This window comes from Danio rerio, chromosome 6 (genome assembly GCF_052040795.2).
Source record: "Danio rerio strain M-AB ecotype USA chromosome 6, GRCz13ab, whole genome shotgun sequence".
NCBI classification, from domain to species: domain Eukaryota; kingdom Metazoa; phylum Chordata; class Actinopteri; order Cypriniformes; family Danionidae; genus Danio; species Danio rerio.
In genome coordinates, this window is record NC_141026.1 from 1,996,654 (window position 1) to 2,020,000 (window position 23,347).

Here is a 23,347-nt window from a genome sequence, read left to right on the forward strand (position 1 = left end):
AGAAACTATAATAGATTTTTCATTAGACCAAAACAAATCCGGTCTAAACTCCAGCGCCTCGCTTATGCACTGCTTAATACAGACAAGAGAGCAACAGGCAAATATCTTTACATATGAAAAAATGTAAATATTAAGGATATATATATAGGATATAATAAGAATAGATATATGATATAAATATAAAGGATTACTATATTACAAAACATATTATTTTCTAGCCTACATAAATATGAAAAATAACTGCTTTCATGTCTTCTTCGTCTCGGGAGGCTTTTTCAGTTCATTCATAACAGTTTGCTTTTGTATAATGTTATTATTATTAGCAGTATTATTTATTATATCCATATTTATATTTGTTTTATTAAAAACAAGCTTAGATTTGCCCACTTGTCAGGTTTTAGACCATATAGGGCATGGCAGGTGTATTTGGAAATAACACAGTATTTTGACCACACTTGGTCATTATTATTCATTTAATCGTTTGCTGGAAATTAGAACTGAATTTAGAAATAGTTTTGAAACGAATATTTGCGCTTAACAAACGAAATTAATTATTTATAGACTAATTGATGTCTGTGTGTAAAGGTTTCCCTATCCAAGAGTGAAAGTGAAAGTGATCCATTATCACTCATTCTCACGCAGTAGATGCTCTGTTTAACAGTTTTCTGTTAATAAACTGTTTACTGTTTGCTTGTGAAATGCTCAGTTTTTCCACTTAGACTTACTTTACGTCCTGTAAATAGTGAATGCGCTTATGGCGCGACGCATCTGGCTCTTAAAGGGAATGGGAGATGCGACTCTGATTGGTTTATTCTTAAAACACACCTATAACTCATTAAGAGAATAAACTCAACACTTTTAGACCATGTGCCTTGGCGCAAGGCAGATTTCCCGTCCTTAAATTAGCAAAAACGTGTCCTGACACGCCCTGAAAGCGTTTGCGCCCTGCGTTTTGCGCTCTGCGCATGGACCGTCAAAATAGAGCCCTCTGACTCAAATGTCTGTTTCACCTACTGTTACTATTTTGAAAGCAAAAAGCAAAATAACTTTCATCCTATCCATCAAAAATGTTATTCTCAAGCCTGACAGAATAACATCCGTCTAGAAGGAGCAAACTAGACCAGAATAATCCACAGCAAACCACCTTCGACTGCTGATAAAGCGGTTTTCATCCCATCAGGGGAGCCAAACACTGAGTAAAAACCCTCAAAATACACCAACTCCAGCTTCTTCCACTCACCTTAAGAAACTTGTAGAGCAGGAAAGTAAACCAGTTTGTTAGCATCTTCTCAGCCACGGATTCAGTCCTGCGGGGGAAACAGAGTAAAAAAAATAAATGTCAAGGATTTATTTACTTGGGTGTCAGGAGTCCCTGAGGTAACCTTTAAGAGCAGAGAGATGCTTTGAAGGCTTCTTCATTCCCCAATTTCCCAAGTCTCACAACAAGAAAAACAGCCATTGCGATAACCAACATCTTCTGGGGGGATGTTGCATTAAACTCCCGTTTGACATCAAAGCGGCGCGGACGAATTATTCCACTGAGCGCGGCTCGGGGTGAAAAAAAAACCTTCAAAGACCTGCGCAAGCAAAAGCACACATGCTAATAATTTAGCATTAATAACAAACCAAAGCGCTGCTCTCTCTCTCTCCTCTCATGCAAAGCACTAAAGTTGATTAAGAAAACAGCAATTAAAAATATTCCATATCTTCTGTCATTAAACAGAAACCTGGCGCACAATAACAACCCTCAGAATGAGGCTAATTACACGGCCTGGTAATTAACGGACCTTATTAGTGCTAATCGAGCGAGAGGAGGCGTAGAGCAGGGATCTGCTGCTGAAATGTGTTTGTTTTTTGAAGCATCTCTTCTGTCGTTTGGGAAAATGATAAGGCTGAATGTGAACGACATGCTGTGAGGAGTTATTAAAAACCTGAGAACACGCTGGAAGAAACACTTCTGGAGGAGTGAAAGATGCAGATTTGACTGCTCACGTTTAATACGGCTTCAGGTGATTTTTGTGAAGTGAGGAAAACGAGGAAGAAGAAAATGAAGCTGTATCTGAAATCACCTCCTAGTACAGGGGTAGGGAACCTACAGTATGGCTCGCGAGTCACATGTGGCTCTCCAGCTGTCTCCCTTCACAAATATTTTACAGTTTAAAATTGTTATAACCGTCACTAGAAATCGATTTCCTTTTAAAAATACAATTACAATTGTCTTTTTATTGTTCTTTTACAGCAAAATAATAAAAACTACCATAAGTAGAAGTTGACCATTGCACGTGTGTAGTGCTGTGGATAAACTTGAATCACGACACCAATTAATAACCTGCATTTCTTAACCACGCGTGCACATAATTACCATAGAAACACAAGCTGTTTGCTCTTTATTTTCTAAATAATTGTAAAATAGGATTTTTGTTCTTTAAAACTGGCCACAATTAAAACGTTGCAGCATAGGCTACTTTATTTTTAATTATTTAAAGTAACCTAAATTTAAATAATAAAGTAAAGTAAGTAAAGGAACTTAATAGTGTTATTTTTTATAATAGAATAATGTTTGTTTATTTTTAATTGAGCCGCTTTTCAGAAAAAAAGAAGATTTTATTAACCAGAATTTAAATAAATTGTCCTTTCATCATTCATGGACTTGCTTAACATGTAATGCTTCATATTTGTTTATTTTTTAAAAAATCTTTATTATTTTTTAGTTAGTAAAAAAAAAAAAAAAAAATATATATATATATATATATATATATATATATATATATATATATATATGCATGCATATAATATTTTTTTATAATTTATATTTTTAATATTTTTTTTGTAATATAATATTTTTTATAATAATATATATGAAACACATTTGCCAAAAAAACTATTAAAAACAAAATCAGAAATGGCTCTTTGCTGAAAAAAGGTTCCCGACCCGTGTCCTAGAAAAACCTATAGTAATCACCAAGGGCGGATTTAGTGATTTGGAGTCTCTAAGTAACTCCTTCAGTAATCATATTCCTTCATATTTATATTTATTTGTTTATTTAGGTGCTCAGTTTCGTTTTCTTCATTTTAATGCAATCATTACATTTGAAATAATTTGATAAATAAAGTGAGTTCATGAATTCATAAATCTTCACTTTATTTGACTGCTGGACTAATCCATGATTGGGGTTGGGGGATGCATTCGCACAGATGTAAATAATTAGGGTAAAATTGTATTTGTTAGACACAAACAAAATATAAGCACAAAATGTCATTTAATATAATTTATAAAAACTTCCAGGTGTTTATCGGGGATCCTTAGATTAACTGGAACCATCAGCGGCTGAGTCAAATTTAATAACTTAAATCCAAAATAAAGCACAAGTACAACAATTATTACTGTTTTTACTTTTCTGTGAGAGTTGAGGTAAGGGTAGACGTTAATAAAATACTATTTAAATGGGTGATTTAATAAATAAAATGAATAATACTCTGTATAACTACTGTTTTTACATTACTGTGAGGGTTGGGGTAGGTTTAGACATTAATAAAATACAATTTAATGGGTAGTTTAATAAATAAATCTGAATAATACTCTGTATAACTACTGTTTTTACATACTGTGAAGGTTACAGTAGGTTTAGGTTAGGGGAAAAGTCCACATAAATCAATCCTCTTTGTTTGTTTTTTACAAAATTCTGTGCATACAGTAAATGGCAAAATATCTCTGTCTGGCTTTGCTAATAGGTTAGGATTAATAATTAATTATTGGAAAATATTATTACTTCTACTGTTAACATTACTACTGTTACTTCTACTTGTAACATTACTGCTACTACTAATGGCAAATAAAAAAAAACTGACCAATTTTCATGACAATTATGATAGTGACAGTATAACAATTCAATAAATACTCAACAGTACAGTGTTAACCATACATGAAAATATCATTTAATGTATATTTTTGCATAGAGTAATATCTACTATGATCTGTATAAAACTGGCTTAATATTTATTGATATAGTGACTTACTGACGTTATTTGCTTGCATTAATTTCATCTTCAGCATATCTGAGGATCTTTCATTGTAAGTGAGAGAGAGTGTGTGTGTGTGTGTGTGTGTGTGTGTGTATGTGTGTACTGTAGATGAAATGTAGATTTGTTCATTTCAGAAAGAGCTTTACTGATATTGATTTAAGTGAAATCAGGGGATCTGAGGCGTATGTTTCCAGGCCGGAGCGATCATCTCGTCCGTCTCTCATCACATCTCGTCTCCGCAGGGAACATGTGTGTGTGTTCAGGTGTGTAATATCATCTGACAGAAACACAGCGATGAAGCGGAGCCGCAGCGAAAGGCCAAACCCAGAGAGAGAGAAATGATGGGACAGAAAATGTGACCCCTAAGAGTCAAACTCCTCATCCTCATCATTTCCATCAGGTTCATTAACAGCGTCTCAAGCAGGGGTGACAAGAGACATTTTTAATATCAAGTAATTAATCAGATGGATTAAGGAGGAACGATACCGGAGGAAACTGTGAATAATATACCCTATACTAAAATAAAATAAAATAACAAAAATAGTTCAATAAATATAACAAATTAATAAAAAAAATATTAAATTAAATAAAAAATAATAGTAAAAATAAAATAAATAAAATAAAATAAATAGAATTGAGAGTTTGTAAATCAGATCACAATCAAGAATGGAATCAAACTGAATCAACAGCTTCTGAACAAGAATCGAATTAGGAACTGAATCAAATCTTATCAAACCGATTAGAATTGAGTTGCGAGTTTGTGAATCCGAATCTAATCAAGAATGAAACCAAATCGACAGCTTCTGAATCAGAATCGAATCAAGAATTGAATCAAATTGAGAGCTTGTAAATCAGAATCGAATCAAGAACTGAATCAAATCGAGAGCTTGTGAATCAGAATCGAATCAAGAATGGAATCAAATTGAGAGCTTCCGAATCAGAATTGAATCAAGAATGCAATAAAATCGAGAGCTTCTGAATCAGAATCAAATCAAAAATTGAATCAAATCTTAAACCAAATCAAATTGCGAGTTTGTGAATCGGAATCGAATGAAGAATGGAATTCAATGGAATCAACAGCTTCTTAATCAGAATCGAATTGGGAACTGAACCAATTTGATCAAACCGAATCAAATTGATTTGAGAGTTTGTGAATCAAAATCTAATCCAGAATCAAATCAAAAGCTTCTAAATCAGAGTTGAATCAAGATTGGAATCAAATTTATAGTTTGGGAATCAGAATCAAACCATGAATTGAATCAAATCTTGTCAAACCAAATCAAATTGAATTGAGAGTTTGTGAATCAGATTCTAATTAAGAACGGAATCAAATCAAGTTGACAGCTTATGAATCAGAATCAAATCAGGGATTTAATCAAATCTGATCAACCTAAAACAAATCGATAGCTTGTGAATCTGAATCTAATCAAGAATAGAATAAAACTGAGAGCTTATGAATCAGAATCAAATCAGGAATTGAATCAAATCTTTTCAAGTTGAATCGAACTGAATTGAGAGTTTGTGAATCAGATTCTAATCAAGAAAGGCATCAAATAGAATCAATAGCTTATGAATCAAAATCAAATCAGGAATTGAATCAAATCTTCTCAAACCAAATCAAATTGATAGTTTGCAAATCAGAATAGAATCAAGATTGGAATCAAACTGAAACGACAGCTTGTGAATCAGAATGAAATGCAAATGAACACCTAACTCTAAACTAGTCGTTTGCTACCGTACCTCCGCAACAGGAGTTTGGGGTGGTTTTTGCTCTCCAGGTTCTTGTCGATGAGGTCTGCCAGCAGCTGTTTCAGGACCCCAGTGGCGTACTCCATCTCCCCCTGCAGGCCGCTCATGATGAGGGATGCCACGTTCCCACGGTCCCGCATGGAGAACGAGCGCTGAGCCTCCAGCGTGCGGATGAAGGTCAGCAAGAAATGCTTCTTATTCAGCAGCTGCCCGAACAGAGTCAAAGCCTTCTCCACGTTGGCCGGAACCTGATATAAACAGGGATCACACTTTACAACTAATTCTCTGACTTTTCCCTTACACACCGTGTCCTAATATCACATGACGTGACAAGATGACAAGATTGTAGATTCATTATTTAAGATTGTACATTAAGATCTATTAAAATTCCAGAAATTGCATGACTGGTGGAAACCCTAAATTGTGTGTGTGTGTGTGTGTGTTTGTGTGTGTGTGTGTGTCACACCTCCATCTCCTTCAGCACCGGATGGTCCTCGATCCCAGGGAAAAGCACTCTCATGGCGTAAGTGCGGTAATCCAGGAACGGGATGCCAGATCCATCCAGATCCTGAGTCAGCTCATGGATATCAGTCTGCAGCTCTGCAAATGCTGAAAACACACACACAGAAATGGTATTAAATCTACATTCAATACATTGAATTGAGGATCAAATCAAGAGCTTGTGAATAAGAATAAAAATTGTGAATCAGAAGCAAATCAACAATGAAATAGAATCAAATTGAGAGCTTGTTAATTAGAAGTAAATAAAAAATTGAATTGAATCAAAAGCTTGTGATTCAGACTCAAACAAAAAATTGAATAAAATTGAATCAAGAACTTATGAATCAGAATCAAATAGAAAATTAAATAGAATCAAAAGCTTGTGAATCAGAATCAAATTACAGATGGAATAGAATCAAATTAAGAGCTTGTGAATAAGAACCAAATCAAAAATTGAATGGATTCAAATCAAGAGCTTGTGAATCAGAATCAAATCAAGAATTTATTAGAATCGAAAGTTTGTGAATCTGAATCAAAATAAAAATTTATTTGAATCAAGAGCTTGTGAATCAGAATCAAATTACAGATGGAACAATCAAATGGAAAGCTTGTGAATCAGAATCAACCAATAATTTTATAGAATCAAATCCAGAGCTAGTGAATCAGAATCAAACCAAAAGTGGAACAGAATCAAATTGATAGCTGGTGAATCAGAATCAAATTACAGATGGAACTAAATCAAATCGAGAGCTTGTGAATCAGAATCAAATCAAGAACTGATTTGAATCAAATTAATAGCTTAATCAGAATCAAATCAGCAACAGAACCAAATCTCATCAGACTAAATCAAATCGAGAAATTTTGAATCAAAATCAAGAATGAAATCAAATCAAACCGTTAGCTCCTGAATCAGAATCAAATTAAGAATTGAATCAAATCTAATTGAACCAAATCAAATTAAGAGTTTGTGAATCAGAAACTAATCAGGAATGGAATCAAAACTCAAAACAAACCAAACTGAGAGTTTGTGAATCAAAAACAAGAACGGTATAAAATCAAATAGGAAAGCTTCTGAATCAGAATCACATCAGGAAATGAATCATATCCTATCAATTCGAATTGAATTGAATTGAGAGTTTGTGAATCAGAATCTAATCAGGAATGAAATTAAGTTGAATCAAAAGCTTAATCAATCAGAATCAAATCAGCAATTGAATCAAATCTTATCAAACTGAATCAAAATGAATTTAGAGTTTGTGAATCAGAATCAAGAATGGCATAAAATCAAATAGGAAAGCTTCTGAATCAGAATCACATCAGGAAATGAATCATATCCTATCAATTCGAATTGAATAGAATTGACAGTTTGTGAATCAGAATCTAATCAGGAATGGAATCAAATCGAATCAATAGCTTAATCAATCGGAATCAAATCAGCAATTGAATCAAATCTTATTCAACTGAATCAAATTGAATTGAGAGGGTCTAGGAAATGAGTCTCCTGGCTTGAGGAGTTCTGAAATGTACTACACCAGTTAACTTCAGACTGCATGCATCTGACTGGAGATGTCTTCTAACACTGATCATCTCCTTGAAGGACATCAACAGTTATTCCTCACACTCTTACGGCATCTCTGCTCCTCACACACGTCCACACACGAGGAATATCTGCTTTCACTCTCAAACTCACGATCCTGCCATCAGCTAATCAATCTGGATGTTGTGGTTATTTACGCTCTTATTTTATTCATTCTGGAGGACGCCTCATCACTCCTCCGTGACCTGTCACTCTCACCTCCCGCCATCCATCTCTTTTATCCTCTCTTCCCTGTCCTCATCCCTCTCTCCGAGTCTGCGGAAAGACAAGGTCACCACCTCGGCCCGACAGAGACGGATAATGGCCGACTCATGACCGCACTGACGTTCAGTGTGTGTGTGTGTGTGTGTGTGTGTGCGTTTGTATGATAAACGATGTGTGCATCATGAGGTCATCGCTAACAGGAGACCAGACAATACACAGCCAATCGGAGAAGGAGAAAGAGAGAGGAAGATGGAATTAAACTATGAAGCCAATTGAGGAAGATTGAAGATGAGATGGAGAAGACAAACACATCAACTAAAGAGAGGACAGATGGAGAAACATCGGAGAAAAAGAACAGAGAACTTAGAGAAAGATATTTTTACACAAAGGTTGAACTGTTTTCAATCTTTCGTATTTTGTTTCACGCTCACACATTTTTTTTTTCCTGGTTTATTTCTACACTTAAAAAAAATTGACTGGAAGATCTTCAAAATGGATTATTATGAAGCCAAAGCTCTTAAAATGTGTATTATCCTCACATGTCAGTATTAGTTAACAGGTAAAACGAGTGAAGAGAATAAAATTGTGCTGAAAAAATGGACTAAGCATAAATACAGGCATGTGTAATAAAAAATACACTACAGAAAATGACATTGTTGATAATTGAAATCTGAAATTTAAATTGACAAACAAAAATCTCTGATATCACATGAGACTTTCAATCTCACTTTCAATGTCTGGAATAGACCACAAGAATAAAAACAGTGAAAGTAAGAACAAAATAAAGCATGAAAGGGTGCAAAAATGTGAAAGAAAAAGCAAAAGAATGCATGAATAGAAACATAAAATGTAAACAAAAGACAGCAAAAAAAAATAAAAATAAAAAACATTAAAGCATATGCATAAGTGAGTATTAAAAAGCTAAAGAAACATCTGAAATGAAGCATTAAAATGTGCAAAGGAAACACTGAAAACAGCAAATGCAACTGTGAAAAAGTATCAAAATAAAACATGACAACAATGTGTAACTGTGTGTAAGAAAATACTAAAATTAGTGCAAAAAAAGTGTGAAAAGTGCATTCAGTAAGTGTGAAAGCATAAAAATACAGAAATGTGAAAAAAATTATAGAAAAGAGAAAGCAAAAATGCTAATGCAAAAGTCTGTGTAAAAAAGCAAAGCAAACATTGGAAAGCAAGAAAACATTGCATGAAAAGTGCAAAGAAAAGGGAACAACACAACGTGAAAATAAATCATGAAAAGGGTCGAAATAATGCAAGTATTAAAAAGCTAAAAGAAAGCCCAGAAGCATGAAAATAAAGCAAGAAAAAGTGCAAAAGAAAAGTAAAAAATAGCAACAAAGAAAAGGAAAAATTTTTTGAAAATCAACCATGAAAACAGAAAAAAAATGTGAGAGAGAGTGAAAGGACATACAAGAGTGAAAACAATAGAAAAAAGTGCAAAATAAAGCAGAAAAGAGTGAAAGCATGAAAAATACAGTACAATTACAAATAATTACAAAAGATGAAAATTACTAATTGCATATAAAATTAATTATTAAAATTATTATTAATTATTAAAAAACAAAGCATGAAAAGGTGAAAAGTATAACTATAAAACTACAGTAAAAAAAATCATGAACAAAGAAAAATAAAGTGTGAAAGTAAATACAAAAGATTGAAAACAGTACATGAGTGAAAATGTGCATATACTGTACAAGTGCAAAAGAAAGCAGAAATAAGAGTAAAGCATGGGGGAAAACAGTATCACAAAATATATAAAAAAGAGCAAAAATTTGAATGAAAACAAATGCAAATGTTAAAAAATTTTAAAGAAAACCTGAAAGCATGAAAAAGTGCAAAGGAAAGGTGAAAATAGCACAACATGTGAAAATCAATTATGAAAAGTATTAAATATTACGCAAGTAGTAAAAAGCTTAAACACAGCATGAAAAAGAGCAATGGAAAAGTGGAAAATAGCAAGAACAAAGTATAAAGATAATCCATGAAAAAAAGAGTGAACGGTGAATGCATGAAAATACAGTGACATCAAATAAATCAGAGAAAAAAAAATGAAAAATTAGCATGAGAACAAATGCAGGAGTGAAAAGCAAAAAGAAAATGTGAAAGCATCAGAATGTGCAAAGAAAAAAGGGGAAATGCAAATGTTAAAAAGCTAAAACAAAGCCTGAAAGCATGAAAATAATGCATGAAAAGCGTGCAAATACTGTAAGTGTACAAGTGCTAAAGTTTAGAAAAAACAAGTGAAAGCATGAAAATAAAAACAGTAGCATGGAAAAAAAAAGAGCATGAGAACAATGCAAATATTAGAAAGCTAAAACAAAGCCTGAAAGCACAAACATAAAGCAAGAAAAGTGCAAAGGAAAAGTGAAAGAATACCACAAAATGTGAAAATAAATCATGAAAAGTGTTAAATATAATGCAAGTATTAAGTGAAGCTTATTCATAAACTAATTTCGAGAAGATCACATGATTATGATTGAACACGGCTGGTTCTGCATTAGCATTTATGATCCACCAATCACGCCATTCTTAACCCACTATAAAGAGTCAGGGTTTTTCACTACAGTCATCTTCGATTTGAAGAATCCCCCCTTCCACCCCTACTTCTGCCCTTTTCCCTTCATAGGGCGGCACGGTGGCCAAGTGGTTAGCACTGTTGCCTCACAGCAAGAACGTCACCGGTTCTAGTCCTTTAAAAGGCCGTTGGTCGTTTCTGTGCGTAGTTTGCATGTTCTTCCCGTGCTCGCGTGGGTTTTCCCCGGCTTCTCCGGTTTCCTCCCACATTCCAAAAACATGCACAACAAGTGAACTGATCAATCTGAATTAAGCACTACAGTCAATCTCTCATCCAGCAGCAGATCTCTTCATAGCAATCATTTAGTCATCAGCTCTTATCAAAAAAGGGGGAGTTGTCGAGATCTACCTGAGCTCAAAGCTCCCCTTTCGCCCTGCAAACGGGAGGGAGCCCAGTGCTCAAGGACCTTTTGAGCTCAGGGCTCTCTCCCTGAATAAATGTGGGGAAAGGTTGTTTGTGTGTGAGCGTGTGAAGGGAAGCTCTCTGGAGAGTGAACGTGTGAAAGAAAGAGAGCAGCAGAGAAAAGCAGAGTGTGTTTTACCCTCTTTGCACTCCAGGGCCACTCTGGACTCCAGGTTGTGCATCTGCATCTGCAGGCGTTTGAGCGTCCGGTCGGCGTCTCGAGATTTGCGCTTGTAAGCGATGAGGATGATGATGATGACCAGCAGAAGAAGACCTCCACCTCCACCGATGCCGATGATGGCCGGCAGCGTCAGCAGACTGTCCGAGTAAATCTGCAGAGTTCCCGGAGAGAAGCGGAAACCTCCAGCCAGAACCTGCACAAAACACACACACAGTCAAAACTATATACAGTATACTGCACACACACACACACACATACACACTCACACAACGCAAACGGACATACAGTACACAAACACACTCAAGACACCACAGACCAAACACACACACACTCCAAACACAATAGCCAATATTGACTATAATAGCTAATAATCTGTCCCACAATCCCAAACACCGACAGCACTGCTGGATTACAGCCCATAATGCAACATCTGTGGAAGGAAAAGCCTGCAGGTCAGAGGCCTTTATTAATGTAGATCACACTTAACCCGGTTAAAGAGGCTAATGGGGTCAAACAGGCCAGTGTGGCACTTTACGTCACCAGGAAATATATACACACATATATATATATATACACACACACACACATATATATATATATACACACACACACACACACATATATATATGTTTTACAATTCTATTCCAAATGTAAAAAAAATATACACACACATACATATATGTATATACACATATACATATATATATATATATATATGTATATATATATATATATATATATACACATGCATGTAAATACAGATCCGCTTCTCAGATCCTCCGCAAACTCAGTGTAAATAAATACAGGACAAAACCCCAGAGAGACGAGACAAAGTCCATCAGTAACCTGACGCTGAGAGAAAGAGATGAGCGAGAGAAAGAGAAATAAAGGAGCTGATGGAGTGATAGTCGTGGGAGAGACAGAAGACGAGTCTGGATTCAACAGCAGCTCATGTAGGGTTTATAAGAGTCCTAATGTTGTTTTGAGTCTCGTACAACAGGTTTCAGTTCATCCAAGATCAGAAAACCTTGGCATTTTCTCAGAATATGGACTTCAATATTTGAATCATTTTACAACGATTCTGATTCGACTCATTTGAATCATTTAAGTGCTTAAAGAGATAGTTCACCCAAAATTTGAGATTTCTGAGCCCTAAAGAAGATAGTTTGAAGAAAGATGAAAACATCTAACAATTAACCGAAGATTAGATAATATTGGGATTTTCTCAGATTATGGACTTTAATATTAGAACCATTTTGTGATGATTCTGTATCGACTCATTTGAATCATTTCAGTGCTTAAAGGGATAGTTCCCCCAAAAGCTGAGTTTTTTGAATATTATTGCACCCTCAAGTTGTTTTTGAGTTTCTTTCTTCTGTTGAACACAAAGGAAGATAGCTTGAAGGAAGATGAACACGTCTAACTATTAAACAAAGATCAGAAAACATTGGAATTTTCTCAGCTTATGCATTTGAATCAATTTGCAATGACTCTGATTCAGTTTATTTGAATCATTTCAGTTCTTAAAGAGATTCTTTCATTAATTTTCCTTCAGCTTAGACCCTTTATTCATCTTCAGTCACCACAGCAGAATGAACTGCCAACTTATTCAGCATTTGTTGTATACAGCGGATGCCCTTCCAGCCGCAACCCAGTACTGGGAAACACCCATACACACTCATTCTCACACAAACACATACCCATATACTAGGGCCTTTTCAGTTCATCAGTTCCCCTTTAGCGCATGTGTTTAAATTGTGGAGGAAACCAGAGCACCCGGAGGAAACCCACACCAACACGGAGAGAACATGCAAACTCCACACAGAAATGGCAACTGACCCAGCTGAGGGCTCGAACCAGCAGTCTTGTTGCTGTGAGGCCACTGCGCTAAGCACTGCGCCACTGTGGTACCACCTCATAAAGGGATAGTTCACCCAAAAATTAAGATCTGAAAATGAATGCACCCTCAAGCGGATTTAGAGTTTCCTGCTTCTGTTGTACACTAAAGAAGATGGTTTGAACAAAGCCAAAAACGTGTAACCACTGACTTGCATAGTGGATAAAACAACTTCTGTGGTAGTCAATGGTTACAGGATTACAACAGTTGTCAAAATATCTATAACCAATAAAACGTGAGTAAATGATGCCAAAATAAAAGTTTTTGGTTGAACTATCCCTTTAAGGTCTGTAAACCCGCCCCCCTGTCAAAAGCTAACTCTGCTCTGATTGGTCAGCTGGACAGGTCTGTTTTTACAATTCTATTCCAAATGTAAAAAAAATAAACGCCCATTCAAGAGTGTCCGAACGCCATAGGTGGGTGGAGATTATGTAAATTAGTTACTTTGATCTTAATGATGTAATTCAAAAACTAAGCACACACACATATGTACATACAAGTACACACAGAGTCAAAACAGACACAGTCAAAACAACATATACACAGACACAAACACAGACAATCACACACACACCCATATACTGTATACACACAGAGAGACAACACAAACTCATGGATGCACGCACAGACGGACGCACACACGCAAATGCACGCAGTCTCTGGATTATGCAGCTTTATCTTTGATCTTGTTGATGTGGTTTAAAAATGTAATGATTCAAAAATTGAATGATTCGTTGAGGTGATTCAGATTCGATTCTTGCTTCTAAGAGACAACATCTTTATCATGCAACTTTGCAGTCTGTTCACGCTGAATGACAGCTATGTTAAAACTGTAAACAAGATATTGTTCATAATTCCATATGAACAGTTCTTTAAAGGACTGATGTTAACACACACTTACAGTGACTTTATGTTGTCCGGTGAGGTTTGGAGATTCACACAGCAGCTGAGTCTCTGAGACGGTTAACACACACTGTTTATCCCCGATCAGAACGGTGTAGTTCAGCCTGTAGTTCCCAGCAGCCGACGGGATCAGATTCTTGCCCTGAAAAACACACACGCACACACACACACACACACACACACACACACAAATGCTTAATTATTATATTAGCATATACACTGAGCATGATCAAAAGGTTTTATACAATATTTGTACAGTAGTCGACATTAGAAGAGGAGCAAAAGCTTTCATCAAAGTTGTCCTGACACCAAAATGTGCATTGTTTTTTTTTTATCTTTTCACCTCCCAAAATTACATTACTTAATACAAATTAAAATATTAATAAAAATAAAATAATAGTTCTGGGATTCTACAAAAAAGGAGCACAATGTTTTTGGGTAATTGTTATTCATTATGCTGAAATTAAATACAAATAATTGTATTTACAAAAGCTCACAAAATGAAAATGTTTTCTGGGCAACTAAAACTGATTAAAAAGCTATTAAAAATATATATAAATATATATATATCAAGATTTAAAAAAAGGAAAATTAAAGAAAGGAAGAAAGAAAAAAGAAGTTTGAAAAAAAACTATTAAGGAAGGAAGAGAAAGAAAGAAAGAAGAAAAGGGGAAAAAGGAAGAAAGAAATGAAAAGGGAAGGAAAAAATAAGGAATGAGATGAAAAGAAAGGACGAAGGAAGAGTGGAAGAAAGAAAGAAAGAAAGAAAGAAAGAAAGAAAGAAAGAAAGAAAGAAAGAAAGAAAACAAGGTTGAAAGGATAAAAAAGGAACAAAGGAACAAAAAGGAGGAAGAAAAAAGGAAGGAAAAAAGAAGAAAAGAAGAAAGGATAAAAAATTAAAGAATGAAAAGGGAAGGAAGAAAAAATAAGGAATAAGAGAAAAGGGAAGGAAGGAATGAAGTAAAGAAGAAAGGAAGGAAGGTTGAAAGCAAAAATGAAGGAATAAAAAGGTAAGGGATGAAAAAAGGAAGGGAGAAAGAAGGAAAAAGGAAGAAAAAAGAAAGAAAGAAATGAAAAGAGGAGGAAAAATAAGGAATAAGAGAAAAGGAAGGAAGAAATGAAAAGAGAAGGGAGGAAGGAAGGAAGGAAGGAAAAACAAGGGAAGGAAGAAAAAAGGAAGAAAGAAGGAAGATTGAAAAAGGAAGAAGGAAGAAAAAAGGTTGAAAGAAAAAAAATGAAGGAAGGAACAAAAAGGAGGAATAAAAAGGAAGGACGAAAGAAAAGACAGAAGAAAAAGGGAAAAAAGGAAAGAAGGAATGAAAAGGGAAGGAAGAAAAATAAGGAAGAAAATGGAATGAAGGAAGAAAGGAAGTCAAGAAGTAAAGAAGAAAAAAGAAGGCTGAAAGAAAAAATGAAGGAATAAAAGGGGAAAAAGGATGAAAAAAGGAAGAAAGAAGGAAAAAGGATGAAAAAAGGAAGGAATGAAAATAGAAGGAAGAAAAATTAGGAATAAGAGAAGCCACTAACTGAAATAAAATTATTTTAAGAATTAAAAATAATCCTAAAATAATGTTAGCATGAAAATGAGTTTATGACAAACCCCAAAATAAGTAAATGAATGTATATGTATGATGGGCATTTAATTACTATATAAATGACTTTAAATACATATTTTTCATTGGTCTGAGCATCTGATGAGTCTGTTCAACCTGATCTACAACACACTCTCTCTCTCTATGTCTCTGCCCAGGGGGTTTATGGGAAGGCAAAACCCGCAGGCAGAGCCATGCATAAATATTTGCATGCTTGATTTAGAGGCGTGTGTTACTGAAGGGCTCCATTTAACATGTAGACTCAACTCTCACTGCACTTTACCCAGAAGGCTTAGCATGTGAAATTGAATTGCGCAGATAATCCCATGCATGTCATTTCCTGAAATGATTTAACGCTGTGCATGTGCAGGACATCAGCACCACAGCGCTCACACTTTCACATTTTATACAGTAAATATGAGCTATCCTGATGACTGGAGTGTTGCTAGGCAGATTAGACTTCATCTCTGCATTAATTTCTGATCTTCTGATCTCTGTGAATGACTCAGGAGCCTCCGCCACATCTGCTTTAGTCAGGCACGATGTGAAAATGAGTTTGCAATATCACACTTGATGATTTGAGAAATCATTTACGTCTGCAGCACAAACAGTGTGAGATGAATTCCGCACCAGATTTCCACCATTTACACCTTTTGTTCAACTGGTGAACCACAGCATGAGCGCCTCAGATCACTCACTCTACACTACAGGCTGTTCTCTCATCCTGCACTGAGATCTGGAGTTACATACTTATATATTATTTACTTATATATTTATTATTTTTATATATTTTAATCATCATTTTTTACTTTATTTTGTTGTGTTCTGGTTATTTTTCAGATTCAACTGGTTATTTTAGTACAAATCAAATAAAAAATTAGATTTAAATGAGAAATGTTACTAATAATTTATTTCTGTTCATGTTTATTTACCCAGAGTTTACTTCATGGGTTTTATCTAAGCACACATTCTAGAGTTTATGGGTGTGCTTTTTTTATTTTATTATATTGGATATAACATTAGTATAAACATATTTTTAAAAATGTATTCTACATATTTTTATTGTACTTTCAGAAAAGTTATTATTAATATTACTTTTCTAAATATAAATAATAAAAACAATAATAATAATTAATAATAATTAATAATAATAATAATAATAATTATTATTATTATTATTATAATTAATAATAATTATTATAATAACAACAAATAATAATAATAATCAATAATAATAATAACAACAACAACAATATTGATTTCATTATATAAATAAAAAAAGATAAAAAAAATAATATAAAAAATTTGTACTTTATGGGTTTTAGTTAAACATATATTTTAGTGTTTGTGTGTGTGTGTGTGCGTGCGTGCATGTGCTTTTGCTTATTAAATTGGATATTATCTAAGTAATGCATAAACACATATTTTTTAATGGATTAAACATGTTCATTTTACTTTCAGAAAAGTTATAAATAATATTAATATTTAAAATAATAATAATAAAAACAATAATAATAATAATAATGATAAAACACAAATGAATAATAAAATATTATAATTAAAAAATAGTAAAAAAAAATTGGTTAAACATATTTTATTGTTTTTGTGTGTGTACTTTTTTAAAATAATATATTAACAATAAAAAATTCCAACATTGTAATAAAAAGAGATGGATTTATTGGTAATATTGTAAAAAAAAGTTTGGCTTAAAAGCATTTCTCAGAGCATAAAACACACACATTTTAAACAAATAGTATAATATTAATAATATATTATTTATATTATAAAATTGTTATTAATATTTTACAATAGTTTATATATCTTTGTGTGATGTGTGTTTTGTTACCTGAGAAATGCTATTTTAGGGCAAAATACACACATTTAATAAATAGTATAATATTAGGAATACATCAATAAAATATTATTTATAAAATAATATATTTATTCTAATATTTTATTAATATATTATAATATTTTTTAAATGTCTGTGGGATGTGCTTTGTGCTCTTAGAAATGTTTTTTCACAGCATCAAACACATTTGAAAACATAATATTAATAATATATTGATAAATATTATAGTATATATTATATTATTTTATTGTAATATTGTTTTAATATATAATAATATTTTTTTTAAATGTCTTTTAATGATGTGTGTTGACAATATTATCAATAAATATACCTCTTTTTATTACAAGCAATTCCTATTTTCCACAATAATAAGGAAATGCAGGATGAATGGTGAGATCTGCTCACCTTCAGTATGAGTGGAGATCCTGGTTTGAGCTCCAGCATGGCCGGACCGAAGGCCTCAAATACCGGATCAGGATAGAAACTGAAGCTCTCGTTGACCACCAGCAGCATCTGCACATGATCCATGATGAAGCCGATCTCATCCGGTGCGTTGCCCACCTCCGAAAAACCCCTCTCAGAGCCGGCCACCGACGGCACCGCACACACCATCACTGTGTTATTGAGCACCGTGCAGTTCTGAGAGAGAAAAACATCCAGAATCACACACAAACTGCAGGTCAAGGAGGAGGAAAGGTCTCGCTCACCCGCGGGACGCTCGCCAGGCTTTATAGACACATTTTATGGTCTAGATGCTGTCAGATGTTGACATTTTAAAGGTTAAACTGGGAAAAGGTGATTCAATGTCAGACGTACGCACAGACATAACATGTGCAGAGCTTCAGGTGAACACGGCTTTAACTCTTCCTGCTGTGTATTTACTGTGAAGAACAACTCATTATTATAAATGGTGAAATATTCAAAATATTACAACTATTCAAATTAGATGCAAGTAAATGTTATTTATATATTGACCTTAATCTTTAATGTGGAAATGCACTCGTTTAAGGGATTGTTTCATAATTTTGGATTCAGTTACCTATAAGAGAAATGACTAGGAATAATAAATGGCAGAAAACAGTCAAACTACTTGCTCTACAAACATATATATATAATATTAGAATAATATAATAATAGAAGAATATAATATAATATAATAAGTAGGACATATAATATAATATAATATAATATAATAAGTAGGATATATAATATAATATAATATAATATAATATAATATAATATAATATAATATAATATAATATAATATAATATAATATAATATAATATAATATAATAAGTAGGATATATAATATAATATAATATAATATAATATAATATAATATAATATAATATAATATAATATAATATAATATAATATAATATAATATAATAAGTAGGATATAAAATATAATATAATATAATATAATATAATACAATATAATAAAATATAATAAAATAATAATATAATAATAGTAGAATATTATATAATATAATATAATAAGTAGGATATACAATATAATATAATATAATATAATATAATAAAATAATATAATAATATATTAATAGTAGAATATAATATAATATAATAAGTAGGATATATAATATAATATAATATAATATAGTAAGTAGGATATATAATATAATATAATATAATATAATATAATATAATATAATATAATATAATAAGTAGGATATATAATATAATATAATATAATATAATATAATATAATATAATATAATATAATAATATATTAATAGTAGAATATAATATAATATAATAAGTAGGATATATAATATAATATAATATAATATAATATAATATAATATAATATAATAGTAGAATAATATAACAATAGTACAATATAATATAATATAATATAATATAATATAATATAATATAATATAATATTATATAATATAATATAATATAATATAATAAAATATAATATAATATAATATAACAAAATATAATATAATATAATATAATAGTAGAATAATATAATAATAGTATAATATAATATAATATAATATAATATAATATAATATAATATAATATAATAATATATTGATCGCTCATGGACAATAAGCAGTTTTAATGATCCACTGTAATTCCTATATCACAAACCTCTCTCAACAAGTTTAATTCAAGTCATCATTCCTTTTGCTTCCGCTTAGTCCATTTAGGTCGCCACAGTGGAAAGAACCGGCAACTTATCAAGCATATGTTTTACACAGTGGATGCCCTTCCAGCCACAACCCAGTACTGGGAAACACCCATACACACTCATATGCTACGGCCAATTTATTTCATCAATTCCCCTAAAGCAGGGTTTTTCAAAGTCTAAGACAGTGGGCCTCCCTTTTGACACAACTTATCCATTGGCGCCCCCCCTCCTCCCAAACACACACACACACACACACACACACACACACACACACACACATATATATATATATATATATATATATATATATATATATATATATATATATATATATATATATATATATATATATATATATATACATACACAGTATATATAAAGACACAGACAGATGTCAGACTGTTAACTCACTTTTATCAACATTTGCATGAAAGTGCAATTATTTAGAGCAGTGGTTCTCAAACTGTGGTACCTGTACCACTAGTGGTACGCAGCCTTCCTTCTAGTGGTACGCGGAGGAATGAAATATGTCATGTACATGCCATACACATTTCAAAATTGATCAAAAATCATGTATATAATATGTCATATATGACATATAGCCTATATTTCTAATGTAATCTGCCATGTTTTTTAACTGCAGAGTTGTAGCTGCTTTACTGGGCCTACTACGCTATTGTATTTCAATACTGCTCATTTTGGTGGTACTTGGAGAGACAATTTTTTTCTGAGGTGGTACTTGATGAAAAACGTTTGAGAACCACTGATTTAGAGTAATAACAAGTATTTTAATATAACGTTTTTAAAACTAGGATGATGGTTCAATATGAATAGAACAGATCCAAGAACTGTCCATCCCAGTCAAAACAGTCGAAGTTTAGCGGGTCTCATGCTGTCATTAGCCAAAATATCTTGACAAACCACACATAAAGGTCGTGGTTCATCAGCTGGTCCAGTCCACGTAAATCCTAAACTCAAATACTGATCATCAAATCGTCGTCTTTTGGGTTTAAGCCCTGAACTTGAAGGCTTTTGTGGCGAGGGGGCGTGGCCGAGAGCCGTGGGAACGGAGTGTGGCCACCGCGTAAGTGGATCTGCGGTGCGCACCTGCCTTGGATCCCACGGAAGGAGCTCTGGATCATAAAAGGAGGAACATGGGCAGAGGAAGCAGAGAGAGGACCGGGCCGGACATATTTTACTTTTGCTTTCAGTTTGACGGCAACCTCCGTGAGGAGCTGCCGTCACTGTTATTAATAAATCATTTTAAAACTGCGTCGGTTCTCCGCCTCCTTCTTCCCGGCGGCCAAAGGGCTGTGAACTTCATTACAGCTTTGAATCGGGGGGTCTCAGAAACCGACCCATTGTATTAGCAGGCATATACCTGTATTGGCGGGCTTGCCAAACAGAAGCGAATTCACAGCTATGGCCTTCTGGGTAAAAAATGTTTTCTTATATTTGACGTATTATTATTATTATTTTTTTTGCTTTATTTAATTAAAACGTTTAAATATAATAAAAAATACATATAATAATTAAACTTAATAATTATATTTTTATAGTATTATATTTCTTCCCGCGCCTCCCCTGACATGCTCTGGCGCCCCCCAGGGGAGGCGCGCCTCACACTTTGAAAACCCCTGCCCTAAAGCGTATGTGTTTGGACTGTTGGGGAAACCGGAGCACCCGGAGGAAACCCACACCAACACAGGGAGAACATGCAAACTCCACACAGAAATGCCAACTGACCCAGCCGGGACTCGATTATGTCTTGAGAATCTAGTTTTACCTTAGAGCTGTGCATTTTCTTCAGCTCACTCGCGGTGAGTTTAGGTGACAGAGCGCATTGAATAAGTCAAAGTGTCCTCAGTTTAGAGTCAAACTGGCACAGAAATATCAGTATGACAATATAGGCAATATAGGCTCATCAGCCAATCAGAATCAAGCATTCCTTATAGTCTGAATCTTCTATTTCTGCTCTGCATTTCTCTGGCTTGCTTCCTAAACTACTGGTGTAATAAATCTGGAGCTGTATGTTATGAATATGCTTGGCTCTTTGACAAATTGCTTTTGTTCCTCCTTTGTAGGTCGCTCTGGATGATAGCATATGCTAAATGCATGAGTGTAAATCTAGAGCCGCAGAGAGAAAGGAAAGCAGAGCTCGGAATAACATTGGAGAGATGCTAGTTTTTAAATACAGAAACAAGACAGCAACATCATCAGTACATAAACACACTGGCTCCGAGCAAACACTGTGCTGTTTTTTTCTTGAGCTAAGCTGATAGATGTCTCAAATGTGGGGCGACATGGTGGCTCAGTGGTTAGCACGATCGCCTCTCAACAAGAAGGTCGCTGGTTCGAGTCCTGGCTGGGTCAGTTGGCATTTCTGTGTGGAGTTTGCATGTTCTCCCCGTGTTGGCGTGGGTTTCCTCTGGGTGCTCCGGTTTCCCCCACAGCCCAAACACATGCGCTATAGGGGAATTGATCAACTAAATTGGCTGTAGTGTATGTGTGTGTGTGTGTGTGTATGTGTGTGTGTGTGTGTGTGTGTGTGAGTGTGAATGGGTGTTTCCCAGTACTGGGGTGCAGTTGGAAGGGCATCTGCTGCTTAAAACACTTTTATTGTCAAATCATCAGCAGCACGTGTAGATAAGTTACGCTAGATAAGTTGGCGGTTCATTCCACTGTGGCGACCCCTGATAAATGTCTCAAATGCAACAGAAATGCTGACTTATCGTATTAGTCCAGTTGCTGCATCACATTGTTAATAAAATGTGGTATTTAGTGAGTTTGAATATGAATAAAAAATGTATTATTGATTTATTACACAAGATCCAAATTTACTGTTTAGCTCTTTTTACTTATGCAGTTAAACCTTTCAATGACAATTATTACTTTTATTGACAGACTCAAAGCAAAATAAAGCTTTAGAAATAGAAAAGAGCTCATGTTAATCTAGTTGGAAGGTCCGGAAGGGGTAAAATCTTACATTGACTGAGCTGATGGTGCCGTATTTGGCCCTCATCTTGGGCTCTCTGACGGTGGCCAGGTTGACGCCGGTGACTGTTAACGGAGTTCCTCCACTGTCAAAGAGAAAAACAACAGAGTAAAGCACGAGAAAACATGCATTAACAACAGAAGAGCATGTATATCAAGCTTCTGAAGTCACTTTAATCTGTGGAGACTACAGCTCAATCCTAAACTCTGCTGAAGCTCAAGCAAGTGATTTTAACAAAGTTTGCGATCAGAGTTTTTTAACCCTTGTGCATGGTTTAAATTGACTCTCCTTTGGTTATGTTCAGTGCTTAATTTGTGAATTGCGAGGTCCCGCAAGAGATTGGGGTTGTCGCGGATGAAAGTGAAAGTGAACAGCAGATGGGGGAGGAGGGCGGTTGAGGAGGGGGATCGGTAAAATCAGCTGCCGGATCAGATTTTTAGAGCTGCCGGATGCGGAGTGTTTTGGCACAAATTAAGCCCAGGTTATGTTGATGCTGTTTTTGCCTCATTGACTTCCATTATAATCACATTTTTAAATGCAAAGCTATGACCCCATACAAGCATGCATTTTCCCTGTTGGGAAAAGGGACAATGGGTCATATCTACTGTTGATAATAAAATGAAGATTAAAAAAAAACATTGATAAATATTTAAGATATTTAAAGGGCCGGTTTGGTGACCCCTGATATAA

At 34.1% G+C, this 23,347-nt stretch overlaps 1 protein-coding gene across 3 annotated transcripts in view; it reads right to left on the minus strand.

Moving 5' to 3' along the window:
• The window catches only part of plxna1b (plexin A1b), a 744,633-nt gene that overhangs the window by 25,670 nt on the left and 695,616 nt on the right, over positions 1-23,347 (minus strand). For all 3 annotated transcript variants that reach the window (XM_087255665.1, XM_087255664.1, NM_001110010.1), the window contains 7 exons: positions 22,649-22,742; positions 17,903-18,136; positions 14,052-14,195; positions 11,212-11,446; positions 6,239-6,381; positions 5,764-6,020; positions 1,241-1,307 (listed from right to left, as the gene is read on the minus strand). In XM_087255665.1, the coding sequence (XP_087111791.1) occupies positions 1,241-1,307; positions 5,764-6,020; positions 6,239-6,381; positions 11,212-11,446; positions 14,052-14,195; positions 17,903-18,136; positions 22,649-22,742 (1,174 nt within the window). The remainder of the gene's footprint in view (positions 1-1,240; positions 1,308-5,763; positions 6,021-6,238; positions 6,382-11,211; positions 11,447-14,051; positions 14,196-17,902; positions 18,137-22,648; positions 22,743-23,347) is intronic.